Below are 14,173 nucleotides of genomic sequence, written 5' to 3'. Positions count from 1 at the left end.
TTTCTTGAGTGCATTTCTATGTACGTTTGGGTGTAGTTGGTATTTTTTGTGTGCACGTCCATCCAACCATCCTTTAAACCTCACCAGCAGGCCCTGGATAATGGTGTGTCGGTTTTTGCCCTCGTAGTCGACCACTTCGATGTAGTCCAGATAGGCGTCAGCCCAGTACACCAAACGGTTGACCAGGTCCAGTGTGATACCATGGGGGAAGACGATTTTGCTGTCCACCAGCTTAGTGCGGTTCTGGCCATCCATGTCACAGCGCTCCACCCTCGGCGTAGACCCATAGTCTGTGAAGAACACTTTGCTGTAGCAGAAGAAGAGGAGCATGGCAAGATGACAGTAAAGGGAATTTCATTAACAAGAGGAAGTTATAACTTTGGACTTCATTTCATCAATTTGGCTTAACGATACACCATTAACAACAACTGAGCTCTCTGTATTAGTCACTATTATAGAATAAAAATGATTTTCAGAGAATAAAAATACAGAAGTGATACTTAAGAAAAGGGAACTTTGTCAGTATCAGGAAAAAGAAAAAGCGAACATGGAAGTGTTTCTATCTAGAGGAAATGCTTTGATTTTTGACCGCCTGCCTGGTCAGCATGTCGTCTGATCATAAGACATAATTTTCCTCTCAAGTGTTGCTAAAACGGTACTGAGGGTATTGTTAAGTCAAGAAGAGTGGAGGGAAGTACAGACCCCATAGCCGGGTCCAAGGCGATGCCTTTAGGGTTGTACAGCTCTTGGTCCAGAAGGGTCACGCATGTCTGGCCGTTCTTGTTGCAGACAAACACCCGGTCGTCCACGTCATCCACAAAGTAGAAGTTTCCGGTCAGCCAGTCGATGGCCATCTGTTCCACATCTGAGGGATGCAGCGAAGAAGAGGAGACATAACCATTACAAAAGCAGAGCCTCGTGGTCATGTAATTCTTGATCATATACCAGCCTCATTTCAAAACCTCTCACTTTATGATGCCATGACCCTCTCAAAAAACTAAATATAACAGTGCTGAATTAATGAGCCTCCGTCATCTTCCCGCACTGCTGGGTCCAAGAGGTTGTCCATTACCAGCACTCCACTTGTCTTTGATTAAGACAAGCAGGGCATGGGGGAAGGAAAGAAACACAAAAAGTGACAGATAAGAGTGAGAGGTCGCCTGCACTTTCTAAGCCAAACTCCTTTCAGTGGACAAGAGCAACAACATAGAACCTCTGTAAGGACCTCAGGACTTTGCTTTTGGGTGAATTATAGGACTGTATAAGTATGCATGGCTCACATATTATAAATACTAAAGATGACTGACTATGAAGCAGTTTTACTAGCCCAGTGTGTCTGCATAGGAGCCACATTAACTAACCAACATCACAACACACTGGAGGAATTAGGATAAAGCCTCGCAGAATGGTCAAACACAGAAAAAGAACAACTAAAGCCCCTTTCCGACTGGAATGAAAGAACCCCTACACCCACTAACATCTGGCTTTTGTTTTTAGTGGTTAAGGTAACAATCGACATTCATTCCCGGGACAAATGAATCTGCAGTAATCACAAGTATTTATCGGCTCCAGCTCCAATTGGCAGTGATGGAAAAACGACTCTCAGGTGGATGCGTTAATTTACGCCCCCTTCTGGCACTTTCTTTGTCATCTCAGCAACAAATTCTGTCCATCTCTGTCCAAGCAGCGCCAGAACATTGTCCCAAATTAGTTGGCACCGAGTTTGAAGAGAGACTGAATAAGTAACAGCTATAAAAGACCATCGTATATATATATATGTGCTAATGTTTGTGGAAATAAAAAGGTGTAAGAGATTACAAGCAACATACATACAGTATGTGTGACCAATTAGAGGAGAAAAACACGTGTCTTGGTAAAGTGAGAATAGCGTAAATACTCCTTGGCATGAATTCTGCATGATGAACACATTTCTTCTGAGGACATTCATTTGCATGGTGTGAAGTTTATCACACACACACACACACACACACACACACACACACACACACACACACACACACACACACACACACACACACACACACACACACGAAAAAAGGTTTTGCCATTGCAGCACAGAAACGAGACACATGACGTTCTGTCAATTTAGAGGTAAACTGGAAGACAAGTCAAAGTGACCCAAAATACTGTTGCAACACAGGACAAAGGAACTTGACATTTTGTAACTCCATGGCAAGCTAACCTAGAAAGAGGAAGCTTTGCAGATGGGGACTTTTACTTCAGACAGCTACCCCCAGCATTAGGTAGGGTTGGTGTTGAAGTGTTGAGTAAGCACTGGAAACATTTCTCACTCTCTGAGATCCTCTGTCCTGTATGTGACTGGGTGCAGAAATCCCAGACCACAGGGAGACCTTGCTGTGGGGGGGGGGGGGGGGGCTTTAAGATACATTCAGCCTTATGTTTTAACAGCTGCCACCACTTTCTTTCAAAGCAGAACACTGTAAACACACACATACACATCACACAGGCTAGCTACTCACACACTCACACATGTATCAAAGTGACCACACGTGTCTCTCAAGTTATTTCAAGTAACAACTTTGATGTTGGGGTACACAAGTAGGGTCTCACACCATTGACTGTGAGCCCTCAGTCATCCCGTCCCAGAGCTTTGACAATTCAAAAAGAAAACATCTGCACTGGAGCCCCCCCAACAATGACAAGCATGTTGCTCAAAGACAGAGCCAATGCAAGCTCCACAACAGAGCATACACACATCTGGGCCTAATGTAGAACCCCCCACCACACCTATCAAACATATACAGCTTCAAAAGGCCTGCCCCACATGGGACTTACAGTATGCCTGGTGCTACAATATAAGTAGAGCTGAGGAGAAAATGGGAAATCGGAAGGATGGGGTTGTGGCAGTGGTCGGGAAAGTCAGAAAGATAGTGATGTGAAAAAAATCTATATCAAAACATTAAAAGTTCTGGTGCACCTCCACACTGGAAAAAAATGTATTGAAAGTCTGCAGAGATTATGGAGAGGCAACTAGTACAAAAAAAAAAAAGAAAAAATTCATGGTCAAAAGAACCATGAGGGAGGGAGTAAAAACCAGTCCAAGATGTTTCATAAACAATCAGAACCAAGAATCTGGCAACGGGGAAAAGTTTATTCTGGAGTTGAGAAGGATAGTGATACTCCCATTGGTATCAAATCTAAAACCACACTCCTTTAAAGAAATCCAGCTGGAAGCCTGGCTGCACAAGGCATTGATTAGACTCATATACAGAGTAGAGGAGCCAGTTGTGCAACACAGTAACTACTGTGTTGTGTAACAGCCTACAACTAGTGGACCCCCTTAGCTGGAGAGCCATTCAGTCTGTTGACGTTCTTACTCATTCAGATTTCGGTAAGTGGAAAGTTTGATGGGAAACTGAATGAACCCACCCTTTTCTCCTCACCAATCACCCTGCCCTCACAACCCCATTTCACTTCCTGCTAACACCTACCAGCACACACTACTCTGAAGAAACGTTTCACAAACTGAGGGGGTCTTACTGGCAACAACAAACATGCTTTCTGTCCAAAAAGCAAAAGGTATTTACATATAGGACCACAGTTCTTCAAACTAGTCATTCAGAAATCGCACAACAAAATTTGTACATGACTGTGTTCCTATATTTACATGAGCATAGCAGAGGGAATCGTCATCATGCTGCTTCCATAATACTTCCTGTTCCAAGAGTATCCCATTCATCTGTGCAAAACCCCTTTTGACCGCTCAAGAGCACAGTTTTGGAGTCAAGCGATTATGATTTCCCATAACATCTGACATATTACCTATTGTCATATTCTGCTACAGGTGAAAAAGAGAAGTTCTTGAAGTTATTGGCTTGAAAGGAAGACCTGAAGACAGGTTGAGTCACAAAATTCCAACCATGACAAAAAGAAACAAGGACAAGAATTGAAAAATTAAGTCCTTTAGTTAGAATAGACATGTGGTCTTTGGCTGCAGATAACAGCTGAGAGAATAATGCAGTACATTGGAAGCCTTTGTGTAAACAAGATGCACATTAATATAGGGGACCTCTAAAAACTTGTAATAATGGCGGAGGAGGTTCCTTGTGATCTTAATCCTGTACGAATCTGCCATGTCCGTAAAAATTTCACCGCAAATTACCAACCATACTTCAATAAACAGAGGTCATGTGATAATATCAGTCCTGTGCAAATCAGCATATTTGTGATTTTGGATTGCATTTCCTTTTTGCAAGGTTTTTTGTATTCTCCGCTCCCGTTTTCTGCCTCAAACCTAGTCAAGAATTATGGAGGCTGCTTTGGATATAATAAAATAACATAATAATATTAAATATAAATAGTATATAGTCTAATATTTTTTATACAAGCGAATCCTTGTCATAATACCCAGGGGATGATGTCAGTAAATTTGAGCAAAAATACAGACTTTGCTCATCCAGTGCAAATGTGTTGCACGTAACACAGATATGGGGGGGGGGGGGTACTTTCAAAATCACATGAGGTCCTCTGGTAATACTAGTCCTGTGCTAATAGAGATTTAGATGATTTTCACCATAATACTATTTATATACTATATACTGTTATTATCAGATTTTGACACAAATGTATAAAGATCTTCTGTGCACTGACTTATTCTGGGGGAAAAAAACCCTTAAGAACAAAGGCTAGAAAGAAGGAGGAAGGAGGTCGATAGGCAGAGGGACATGGGGAGAAGGGCTGGTCCCTGCTGTGGAGTTCCGCTCGGAGGGTGGAGAGGATGGGACCAGTAGTCTCTGCTCCCCTTTTATCTCCCCAGTCAGACACTCACACATGTAGACAGAGCAGGCCACATCTGGAACCCTCGTCTACTTATCTGCCCTGCTCTCTCAGGCTCCCAGAGGCTATAAATCACTCTGTTTGTGTGAACCCTGCAACCCCCCCCCCTTCATCCATATCCATCCAAGGCCAATCTCCTGGTCTGTCCACCATACTTTTAAGAGTGCACCTGAGCCCTGCTCATTATAAAACACTGAATAGAGCCAACATAGAGTTCACGTTGGCATCATTTATATGATCAGAATGTATTTTTAAATGGTTCCATCAAGAAGGACACACAAGTTAAGCTTAGCTAACATTTAGCAAAAGATCACAAGGGAAACCACACAGTATATGCCACAAATGACTTTTTGACTCAGCTGAGCTCCATAAAATGAACAGAGGGGTTTTTGCTCCCTTATCTCAGCTGAAAGCCCAGACTGATGTAACATAAAATGGGGAGTCAGCCAAAGTGCAAAGAGAGCCTCTTCCCTGTTTGTCTTTTTTGCTCCCTCAGTGACTGAGGACAGTCAAAATCGACCAACAGACATGACTGAACACACACACACACACACACAGTGTGTTATAGTTAAGGTGGGCCACCTAACCTAAAATGATGGTGGTTTACTGCTACTGCTAAACCCTTACTGTAGTACATCACAGCACAGTCAGATCCACAGATAATATGTCCACGGCTACATCCACACTAATACGTTTTCTAAGTTTTAAAATTAAAACGATCTCCATCCACACGAGCATTTCAGCAATGTTTTAGAAATGATTTCCATCTATACTAACATGCCTGAAAACAAATATCACATGACCGTTTATGTACACTGGGCATATGTGGGGCCGGTGTTACAACAGTATTATTGTACTCTTTAATAATAAAAGGTAACGCTTGATACATCCTCTAATATTTCCCACACTCAAACAGACAATTTTTGCGGAAGAAAAAATGTTTTATTAAGTTCAAGTTTTATTTTTTGAAATAAGTTACAAGGCTACAGGTCTTGCCGTATCTCTCTTTCATTCTCTCTCAATTTACTTTAAAGCTGAACACTTACAAATCAGAAATTAACTAGATTCAAGAAATTTCATCAAACACACGTCTCTCACTAGTTTCCCCCAGTAGTTAAGACACAGTTCACTTCAGCTTTCTCATTGTGTGAGCACTGCAGAGCCATTTCCTAAATTTAATAGAAACTCATTCTCATAATTGTCTTTTTCGAAACTGCACTTTCTGACTCCCAAATTAGATAAGATGAAATTGAAATGCTAGTTTTAATGAACAAAAGTCAGTGCAGCATCAAAGGAAGACAATAAAGGATCAAAAATTAAATGGAATACAATAAGCTGCGCATCTAAGTTTAATTTTAGATGTTGTCTTTTATTTACAGATTGACTTATGGTTACATACAAGCTTTGCATATTCTACAGGTGTACAGAAGTGGGACAGCACATAGTCAGATTGAGTCTGTGCACAGTAACAGACAAAATCTAAAATCATAAAAAGGTAATATGTCACCAAGTAATGGGTGCATAAGTCAAAGGTATTTAGGTCGATCTCGATGCGTACGTCTGAGCGACAACTATGAATATGTTGACCTGAGTGGACAGACTGGAATGTAGGGGCTGTTCAGGCTGACATAACCCAACCGAGGAATGTAAATACCATCTGCATGACCACTCGCAGATACGCGCGCGCACACACACACACACACACACACACACACACACACACACACACACACACACACACACACACACACACACACACACACACACACACACACACACACCCAAGGTACAGCAAATCACTACCTTCTCTCTCTCCCTCTCATTTTATCATTCCCTTGTCTCTTTTGCTTCAACCTTTCTCTCGGGGTCCCTGTACAATTCCACCTTTCGCCCCCATTTACCTCTCAGACCACTTAACGGAGCAGTGGATAAAAAAAAAGAAGGTAACACAATGAGGGCGAGTTGGGATACGGGCAACTGATGAGAGTGCAGTGAATCAACTGGAAAAACTCCATTGTAGGATGCTGGGGTTCGCTGAGCCTCTGAGCCTCGGCTCTGCCCCAGCTGACAGCAGTGACAGCAGTTGCACAAGCTTCATTTGAAGTGGATAGGAGCCACGGCACTTCTAACCATGTCGCAGGTTTGGGTCTACACACCCGCCTTTCTCCACTTGTTTTCTTCGTGTCTGCCGTTAGATGCCTGAGGCCAATTCTCAAGGGAACGCTTCCCACACGCACAAACATATGCACACACGCACAGACCCACACCCTAGCTTTTATGTTTTGTCTACATTTCTGCCCCCATTCTTACAGAGTAACGGCTCCGTCAGCCAGGCGAATAAAAACAAACCTTGTCAGGCTTGTAATCAGAGATAAATCATGTCAGCATTATATGAGCAAGCCTGTCAGAGGGAAGTGTTCACATGCTACTCATGTCTGTGTCTGGGTAATGGCCAAGAGATGAGAGCCCGGGAGTAATGACGATGCCTATGGCTTTGAGAACATAACCTCCACAGGCCAGACATTGCACTTGTCAGTGTTTACCAGTTAAGGTCTAAATAATATCCCCCTTCACACACAAACATGTGCTATAGATCTACAACACCTTCCAGGACAAAATGTACAGTAATTGGGACGACTTGTGAAGGCAGAAAGGACTTCTATGGGAAAACCATAATGCTAAATGTCATAGTATCAAAAATCAATGACCCGCTCTGGGATACAACAGACTACATTGAAATGCATTAAACAAGAGCAGGACTATAACTCCAGGCTTCGGAATAGCCATGCACAGTCAGTGCATCAGTAGGTTACGGTTAGCTTGTCAAGAAATGTGCAAATTAATAGCTGAAGGCACGCTGCCAGCCGATATGTATCCTATCATTATAAATGAGCTACATATACATATTACCTCTACAGGATGATTTAGTGGTGTGTCAGGATGCCCCTGTTCTTCAAAGACAAACCTTTTGAAAAATAATGCTGGACTCAGCATTTCTACTTTAATACTGGTATGAGCGGCTTTCAGAGACAAGGCTGTATTGCTTTACATTTTACATTTGTCTGAGCTAGCAGATGTAAAGTTGACCATTTGATTCCTGAGGCAAAGTACGGAAATTTCACACGGGGTGAGCTGACAACTTGCTTGAGTGCTCTTATGCAAGGTATTAATTTCTCTTTCACTGGCTGTTTACAACTAAACTGTCATGCCCTCAAAAGTACCCGACAGCATTTTTCTGTGTCAGTATAAAATACAGTTCTAGACTAAAAAGCTTTCTGTTTCAGTCATTGTCGTCAGTTAAACTACTACTCACGGTGCAGGCTGAGGGAGATGTTGATGGTGCGGATGTTAGTGACAGTCTTGAGGTCAGGGATACTGGCACACTTCAGCTGGGTGGCAGCGGGGGTGTCACCCACATCTATCCAGCAGACGGTCTCCTCAGCATAGATGAAGTCCATAGCCATTGTCTGCTTGGTGGCGATGGAGGGCAGCCGGGACGTAGAGCCGCTCAGGGAGGTGCAGCGGATGTCATGGAGGTTAGCAATCAACAGCATAGGCAGACGATCCACTGGCTCTGGGGAGGGTGATCGGGACAGGGGAATAGACAGGGAGGGCAAGCAGAGGACAAAATGGGGAAGAGGGGGCATAAGGGGAAGAGATATGAGGAGGAGATGAAAAGAAGTCAAAGGTCAATACAGCTCTTTTTTTTTTTTTTAATTAACTGCATCCTTCTTCTATGTTTTGCATTTTTTGTGTTTTCTCACCATTTTTGGCTTTGCAGGAGCGGTTGTCAGGCTGCAGCAGGTAGCCCTCCACACAGCTGCAGGTGTAGGAGCCCTCAGCGTTTGTGCACGTCTGACTGCACGTCCCGTACACATTGCACTCGTTGAAATCTACAGGAAAATAACATAATACATTAACAGACAGTGATGAAATATATACAGATTGTACAGCACTTATTCACAACTTGCTGCAGATTTTTCTGAGCAGCAGGTAACACAAAGCAAAGGTTACTACCAAACTCTGGACCATGCGTTTGTCTACTACCTTGAGGCAAGTGGTTTGATAACAATGTTTAATCTTCTCTGCATTCTGCCCCACGCAAATTTCAGTCAGCAAGCAGAAAGTCTGAGTAATCAGATGATTTTTTGAATTTTACTTTGGCTAAGCTAGAATAAATCACCCACTCACCTTTGCATGTCTTTCCATCTGCAGCAACCTCATAGCCGTTGCTACAGTAGCACAGAGGCCCATCATGAGTCACAGCACAGTGAAACTGGCACCCATGGGAGGCACAGCCTGGTGCTCCCTCTGAAGCAGAGAAAAACAGAGAGATAAATAAATATTCATACTGTGTGTGGGGGGGGGGGGGGGGGGGGGGGGGGGGGGCAGCATTGCCAGCATACATATCAACTGTAGAGGGCAAATAAATGATGGGCAACAATGGAGGCTAATTGAAGCCTGTTTAAGTAATTTCATCCTTGATCATGTTTGTGTGCAGATGAGCTCTCTAATGTTAATCTTAATCCCAGCACAATCTTCACAGAACCACACTGTCATATCCTATCACATCTCCACTGGGAGATCAGATAGGATCGTGTGTGTGTGTGTGTGTGTGTGTGTGTGTGTGTGTGTGTGTGTGTGTGTGTGTGTGTGTGTGTGTGTGTGTGTGAGAGAGAGGGGGGGTCACACACGTGTATGAATGTGTATTCGTCCGGGCATGTGACAGATGAGCTGATGTGAATGCGCGCACGTTAGGGGGCCTCTTTTTTCCCACCCCCAGAGGGAACTCAAGGACACATCCTTTGGGCAGGAAATGAAAGGGGGGCATCCACACATCCCCTCATCGTGATAGCTATAGGATGTGTGTGTGCAAGCAGATGTGTGTGTTTGTCTAGGCTTGGAGATAAATGGGGTAGGGTAGTAAGGGTGGAACACATCTGATATTACAAAACAAACGATATTTCAGACAGCCTCTATTAGCTTTAAACCGCCAATAGAGATTGCTGTGACACTCTTTAACTCAGACAGATAAAATATTTCATTATTTAGATCATGTGTCCACCAAGAACAGGTTTCTGACCCACATTGAGTTTGTTCTGCCAGAATTCAATTAACATTTTACAGATTTTTTTTGTATCTCAGCGCATAGGGGCATATATTGTTCTGATAATGAGCAACTCTCATTCCTTCATCAATAATTGTCTATTTACATCCGTGTCATTCTGACAATGTCACAATTCACTCAAACCTTAATGAACCTGTTGAGAAATATTCCCATTTAATCATTTGCCAAGTGTAAACACCAATACAACAAAACTAAATAAAAGAGGCTTCCACTCGCACAAAGACATTTACCAAGGCCTCCAACAAAAAAATGGTAAATGGTTATGGACACACTATGCATACAGTAGCTAGTGATAGTATGGCTGTGAAGAGCGGCGATTGGACCAGTAAAGGGCTCTTATTATATAAAGCCTGAGGCACTCTGGGCCACAATGAGTCTTTTGTTGTGGCCCCGCTGAAAGGAAGAGTCCCTTAGCAAACAATGCAGCCCACATCGAATCCATTCATCGAGCCTCGCACTGTGAGAGACCACAGGCAACTAGAGTGCTAAAATACCCCCAAAATGCACTTCTGTCCAGGGTCATTTTGTGCCCATCTAGCTATGGGTGGGCCATATAGACTTGGCTTTAATTATTATCGACATTACCTCAGTATCAACCTGTGATGATACAAAGTACTCAAATCACAAAGCCAACTCACCTCCATCCATTTATAATGTGTTTTATAAGAATAAAATCCTATCATAATCTTATGATTAAAAGGAAATTGTTGGCAAAAGCAAGAACTATTATTTGTACAGATATTGGTTAGATCTAAATAGTCATTCCTTTAGAAATGAGAACTCTAAAGTATGATATGAGACTAATGTGACGATAGAATAGTATGCCGAGATGATAAAAGTTAATATTGATAATACTTATCGCCCAGCTACTCCAAAAATGCATTCAAAAATATTGCCTACTTTAATTCACTTTTTGTGGCCTATTCCAAAAAAAGAAAAGACATTTTCCTTTGAGAGAGTCTGGGGAAAAAATGTTTCTGGAATGTGAATCTGCAAATCCTTTTGCTTATTCTTACATCTGAGAGCATTTGTAGTTGTACGATGAGCAGGAAGAGCAGAGAAAGGGAGAGAAGTGAGGACAGAAACTGTGATGAGAAGAACAGAAAAGAACAGAAGAATGAAGAGGAATGGAGAAAGAGGGGAGAGAAGAGGAAGGCAGGGCAAAACAGAGGTGGAAACGAGTGCAGAAAGGGCTTAAGGATATGGAGTGGCTGGCAGGTTCCAGTTCCAAGCAAACAGGCAACAGCAGCATGTCAGACATTTGACCAGGGGTTAATGAACGAAGCAAACAAATCACACTGTGACACACTGGAGGCCTTCAGTCCTAAACAAGCACGCCAAAGCCATTGATCCCATTACTGCATGGATGGCAAAACCTCAGTCTCACTCATTTATAGCTCTTTAAAGGGAAGCAGGGAGTGAAAGTATAAGGCTGTTTGCCAAAAAGGCCCACTAGACCGAGTGTCATTAGAAGACATCTCACATTTGTGTGCACAAGACAGGCGTCAATGACTTGCTGATGAAAATATAAGAAATCTATGACAATGACAACATAAGTTTCAGACGCAATCCATTGAGGTTGTGTCCTCCTTGCAGATTATATGATATGCATATTCTGAAAATGTGTCTGGAACTATTCCTATAAAAAGGGAGTTACCATTACACACAACATAAACACAAATAAAGGTCAAAGAGATGAGGAGCATGAACAACACACAAAATTAGAGACTATGAAAAAAATAACTTTAGGAGAGGCCACAGAGACATGAAGAAGAGAAGAAGAACTGGTGTTGGACGCTGTCCATGGCCAGTCAATATGGAAATATATGAAAGTTGACATTTTCCTCTAAAATACACTCATGGGGCTGACAGGCCGGGTGCTACAGGGTGACGCAGGTTGAGTGAAAAAGAGACCGGGTGGTGTTTGGGTCATGTCCGTAGTTACGCAACAAAACCCAAGTCTTTAAAAAGATCAGCTCATCTATCCATCAACTGGCTTGAAAACTAATCCCAAATAAAATAAATGAAGCCTTCCTGCATTTCGACATCCACAAGCCGTAATTAAAAGCAAAATTTGAATCACACACACTAACAAAAGCAGGTTATTCCAATGTGTGATACTTTAAAGAGAGGTAATTCCCAGGACATTCCTACCTTTGTGCTCTCACGGTCTGGAAACAAGTCTACACATGCCCTTGCCCTCTACCTGCAGCTGACAGGAGCTTACCGTTTTCCTACACGGTTCCATCAAATGACCTGCTTCCTACTTCTTAAACTGAATGGTTTGTACATATTTCAATTTGTTTGTATGAATATGCATACCTTTACATAATCAGTTTGCATTCTAGCATTGCACATAATATTATGAAGAATTTGGACAAATGTATTATCGACTAAAACTTTGAGAACACTAATCTCGTTTAAGTTTAGCAGAAGGCTAACACACAATCAGGCACTCGCTGAGACAATTTCATAATGTGAAACTACTTTGTGATTATTATTGCATTCCATGTGCTGCTTTACTGAACAGCAATAACTTTTGAGAAGGGTAGATCATACTTAAAAGGAAAAAAATATGTGCATACCCAGGTATTAAGGTGTGCATAGGCTCAGTAATTGTGAAAATTAAGGTGCATTTATTTGCAATTGTGTGGAGCTGCAGAGTCAAAGGGGACAAAATAGCCATGCACAAACATGAGCAGGGCAGTGGCTTGAGTAATGAGCAAACAGTAGCTATCATGGCTACAAACAGTGGCAGTCTGCTGACCCAGGCACTTAAACCAACACAAATACTCAAACACAAATGTACAGAAACACACACACAAAGTGTACATACATACACACACACACACACACACACACAAAGTACACACACACACAAAGTACACACACACACACACACACACACACACACACACAAAGTACACACACACACAAAGTACACACACTACACACTGTGGTACTAAACATTTCCAAACACACAACAGTTTAACTTGCCTCAGAAAATCAAAACTCAGATTTTCTTCACTCTGCATACCATCATGAGCCTAGAAATACATGACAGTTTTGCAACACTGTGTCTCTAAATACAGTGACGGGCAAAAGACTGGCAATAAAACAGGTCTTGTCATGCGAGACAACTCTAACTGCAGCCAATAAACTCATTTAGGTCAAGACCCACTCATGAATAAAGATGAAAATGTGGTCCAACTACAGGCAGATTCAAGTAGCCTATGACCGATTCTTATTCCACAGTTAGTGAGACATGAAGGACAATGAAGAACCACTGCATGCATAAACAATAGCATCAGGCCACTACAATAATCAGGGAGCCCTTTGAGACGGCGAGAGCTCTCAAGAGCACTGCCATGACCCCATTTTCTTTTCCCTATCAATCAGTTCCTTCTGAGGGAGGCAGGTCCAAGGCCTTGCCCCCCAGCAGAGGCCCCATCACCCACAAGATGACAGAGAAAGGACAAATGCAGGCCTTCAGATCAATGAAAAGACTCAACTTTCACCCATATGACAGAAAAACAACATAACTGCCAATTGACCAAGAAGGCTACATTTAGTTAAAAAGGGGCCTTTTAAATATAGTCCAGGCCATATAGTTTGTGTTTTGACTAAAGGATGACAAAAGAAACTCAAGACCCTGGTTTGGATCATGTAATAACTTTGGAAAACATTCTCAACATATGCCTTTTACATGCTCTTAAACAAGGCACCAAGGACTGCTCCTTTGAATAAGTCAGATGCTACTATATACTCCCTTCTTTTGCAATCAGAGACGGTTCTTAAGGGGTCGAGGTATCAGGCTTACTAGTACTACCCGCAGCTACAGTAAGTGTATGGAACAAACTGGGGCTACTCTACGGCCAGCCAATGCTGATATTTACACTTGGTGCGGCAGCTGACATACATAATAGTCTTGACTATTTTCTCACTCATAATAAGAAAAAAGATTTTGAGGACCTCAAACAAAAACATTTTAATTTCCAATGACAGCCTAAGAATATCTGTATGTTCTTATTTGTTTTTAAACACAAATCAAGTGTCAGATCAGAGTGCTGTATCTGAAACTTGGAACCATATTGCCTGTATCAAATTCACCACCCATCGCAGCACCATTGAGTCTAAGCGGTTACTCCCTTGCTATCATTTCTTAACACAAACCACGCCAACTAATCCCTTGCCACACACTTTGAAAATGCAGAGAAAATGTATTTC

The 14,173-nt window shown here is 42.3% G+C and overlaps 1 protein-coding gene across 2 annotated transcripts in view; it reads right to left on the bottom strand.

Annotated features, from left to right (window-relative positions):
• LOC137889838 (low-density lipoprotein receptor-related protein 1-like) overlaps positions 1-14,173 on the bottom strand; it is an 83,383-nt gene that overhangs the window by 44,006 nt on the left and 25,204 nt on the right. For both annotated transcript variants that reach the window (XM_068733910.1, XM_068733911.1), the window contains exons 4-8: positions 9,010-9,129; positions 8,583-8,711; positions 8,132-8,392; positions 703-865; positions 85-307 (exon numbers count right to left, since the gene is read on the bottom strand). In XM_068733910.1, coding sequence (XP_068590011.1) covers positions 85-307; positions 703-865; positions 8,132-8,392; positions 8,583-8,711; positions 9,010-9,129 — 896 coding nt within the window. The remainder of the gene's footprint in view (positions 1-84; positions 308-702; positions 866-8,131; positions 8,393-8,582; positions 8,712-9,009; positions 9,130-14,173) is intronic.

The sequence above is a fragment of the Cebidichthys violaceus genome, unplaced genomic scaffold (genome assembly GCF_023349555.1).
Source record: "Cebidichthys violaceus isolate CVI_PGR_0920_01 unplaced genomic scaffold, fCebVio1.0.p SCAF_6, whole genome shotgun sequence".
Classification (NCBI taxonomy): Eukaryota; Metazoa; Chordata; class Actinopteri; order Perciformes; family Stichaeidae; genus Cebidichthys; species Cebidichthys violaceus.
This window is presented reverse-complemented; position numbering and strand designations above follow the sequence as displayed.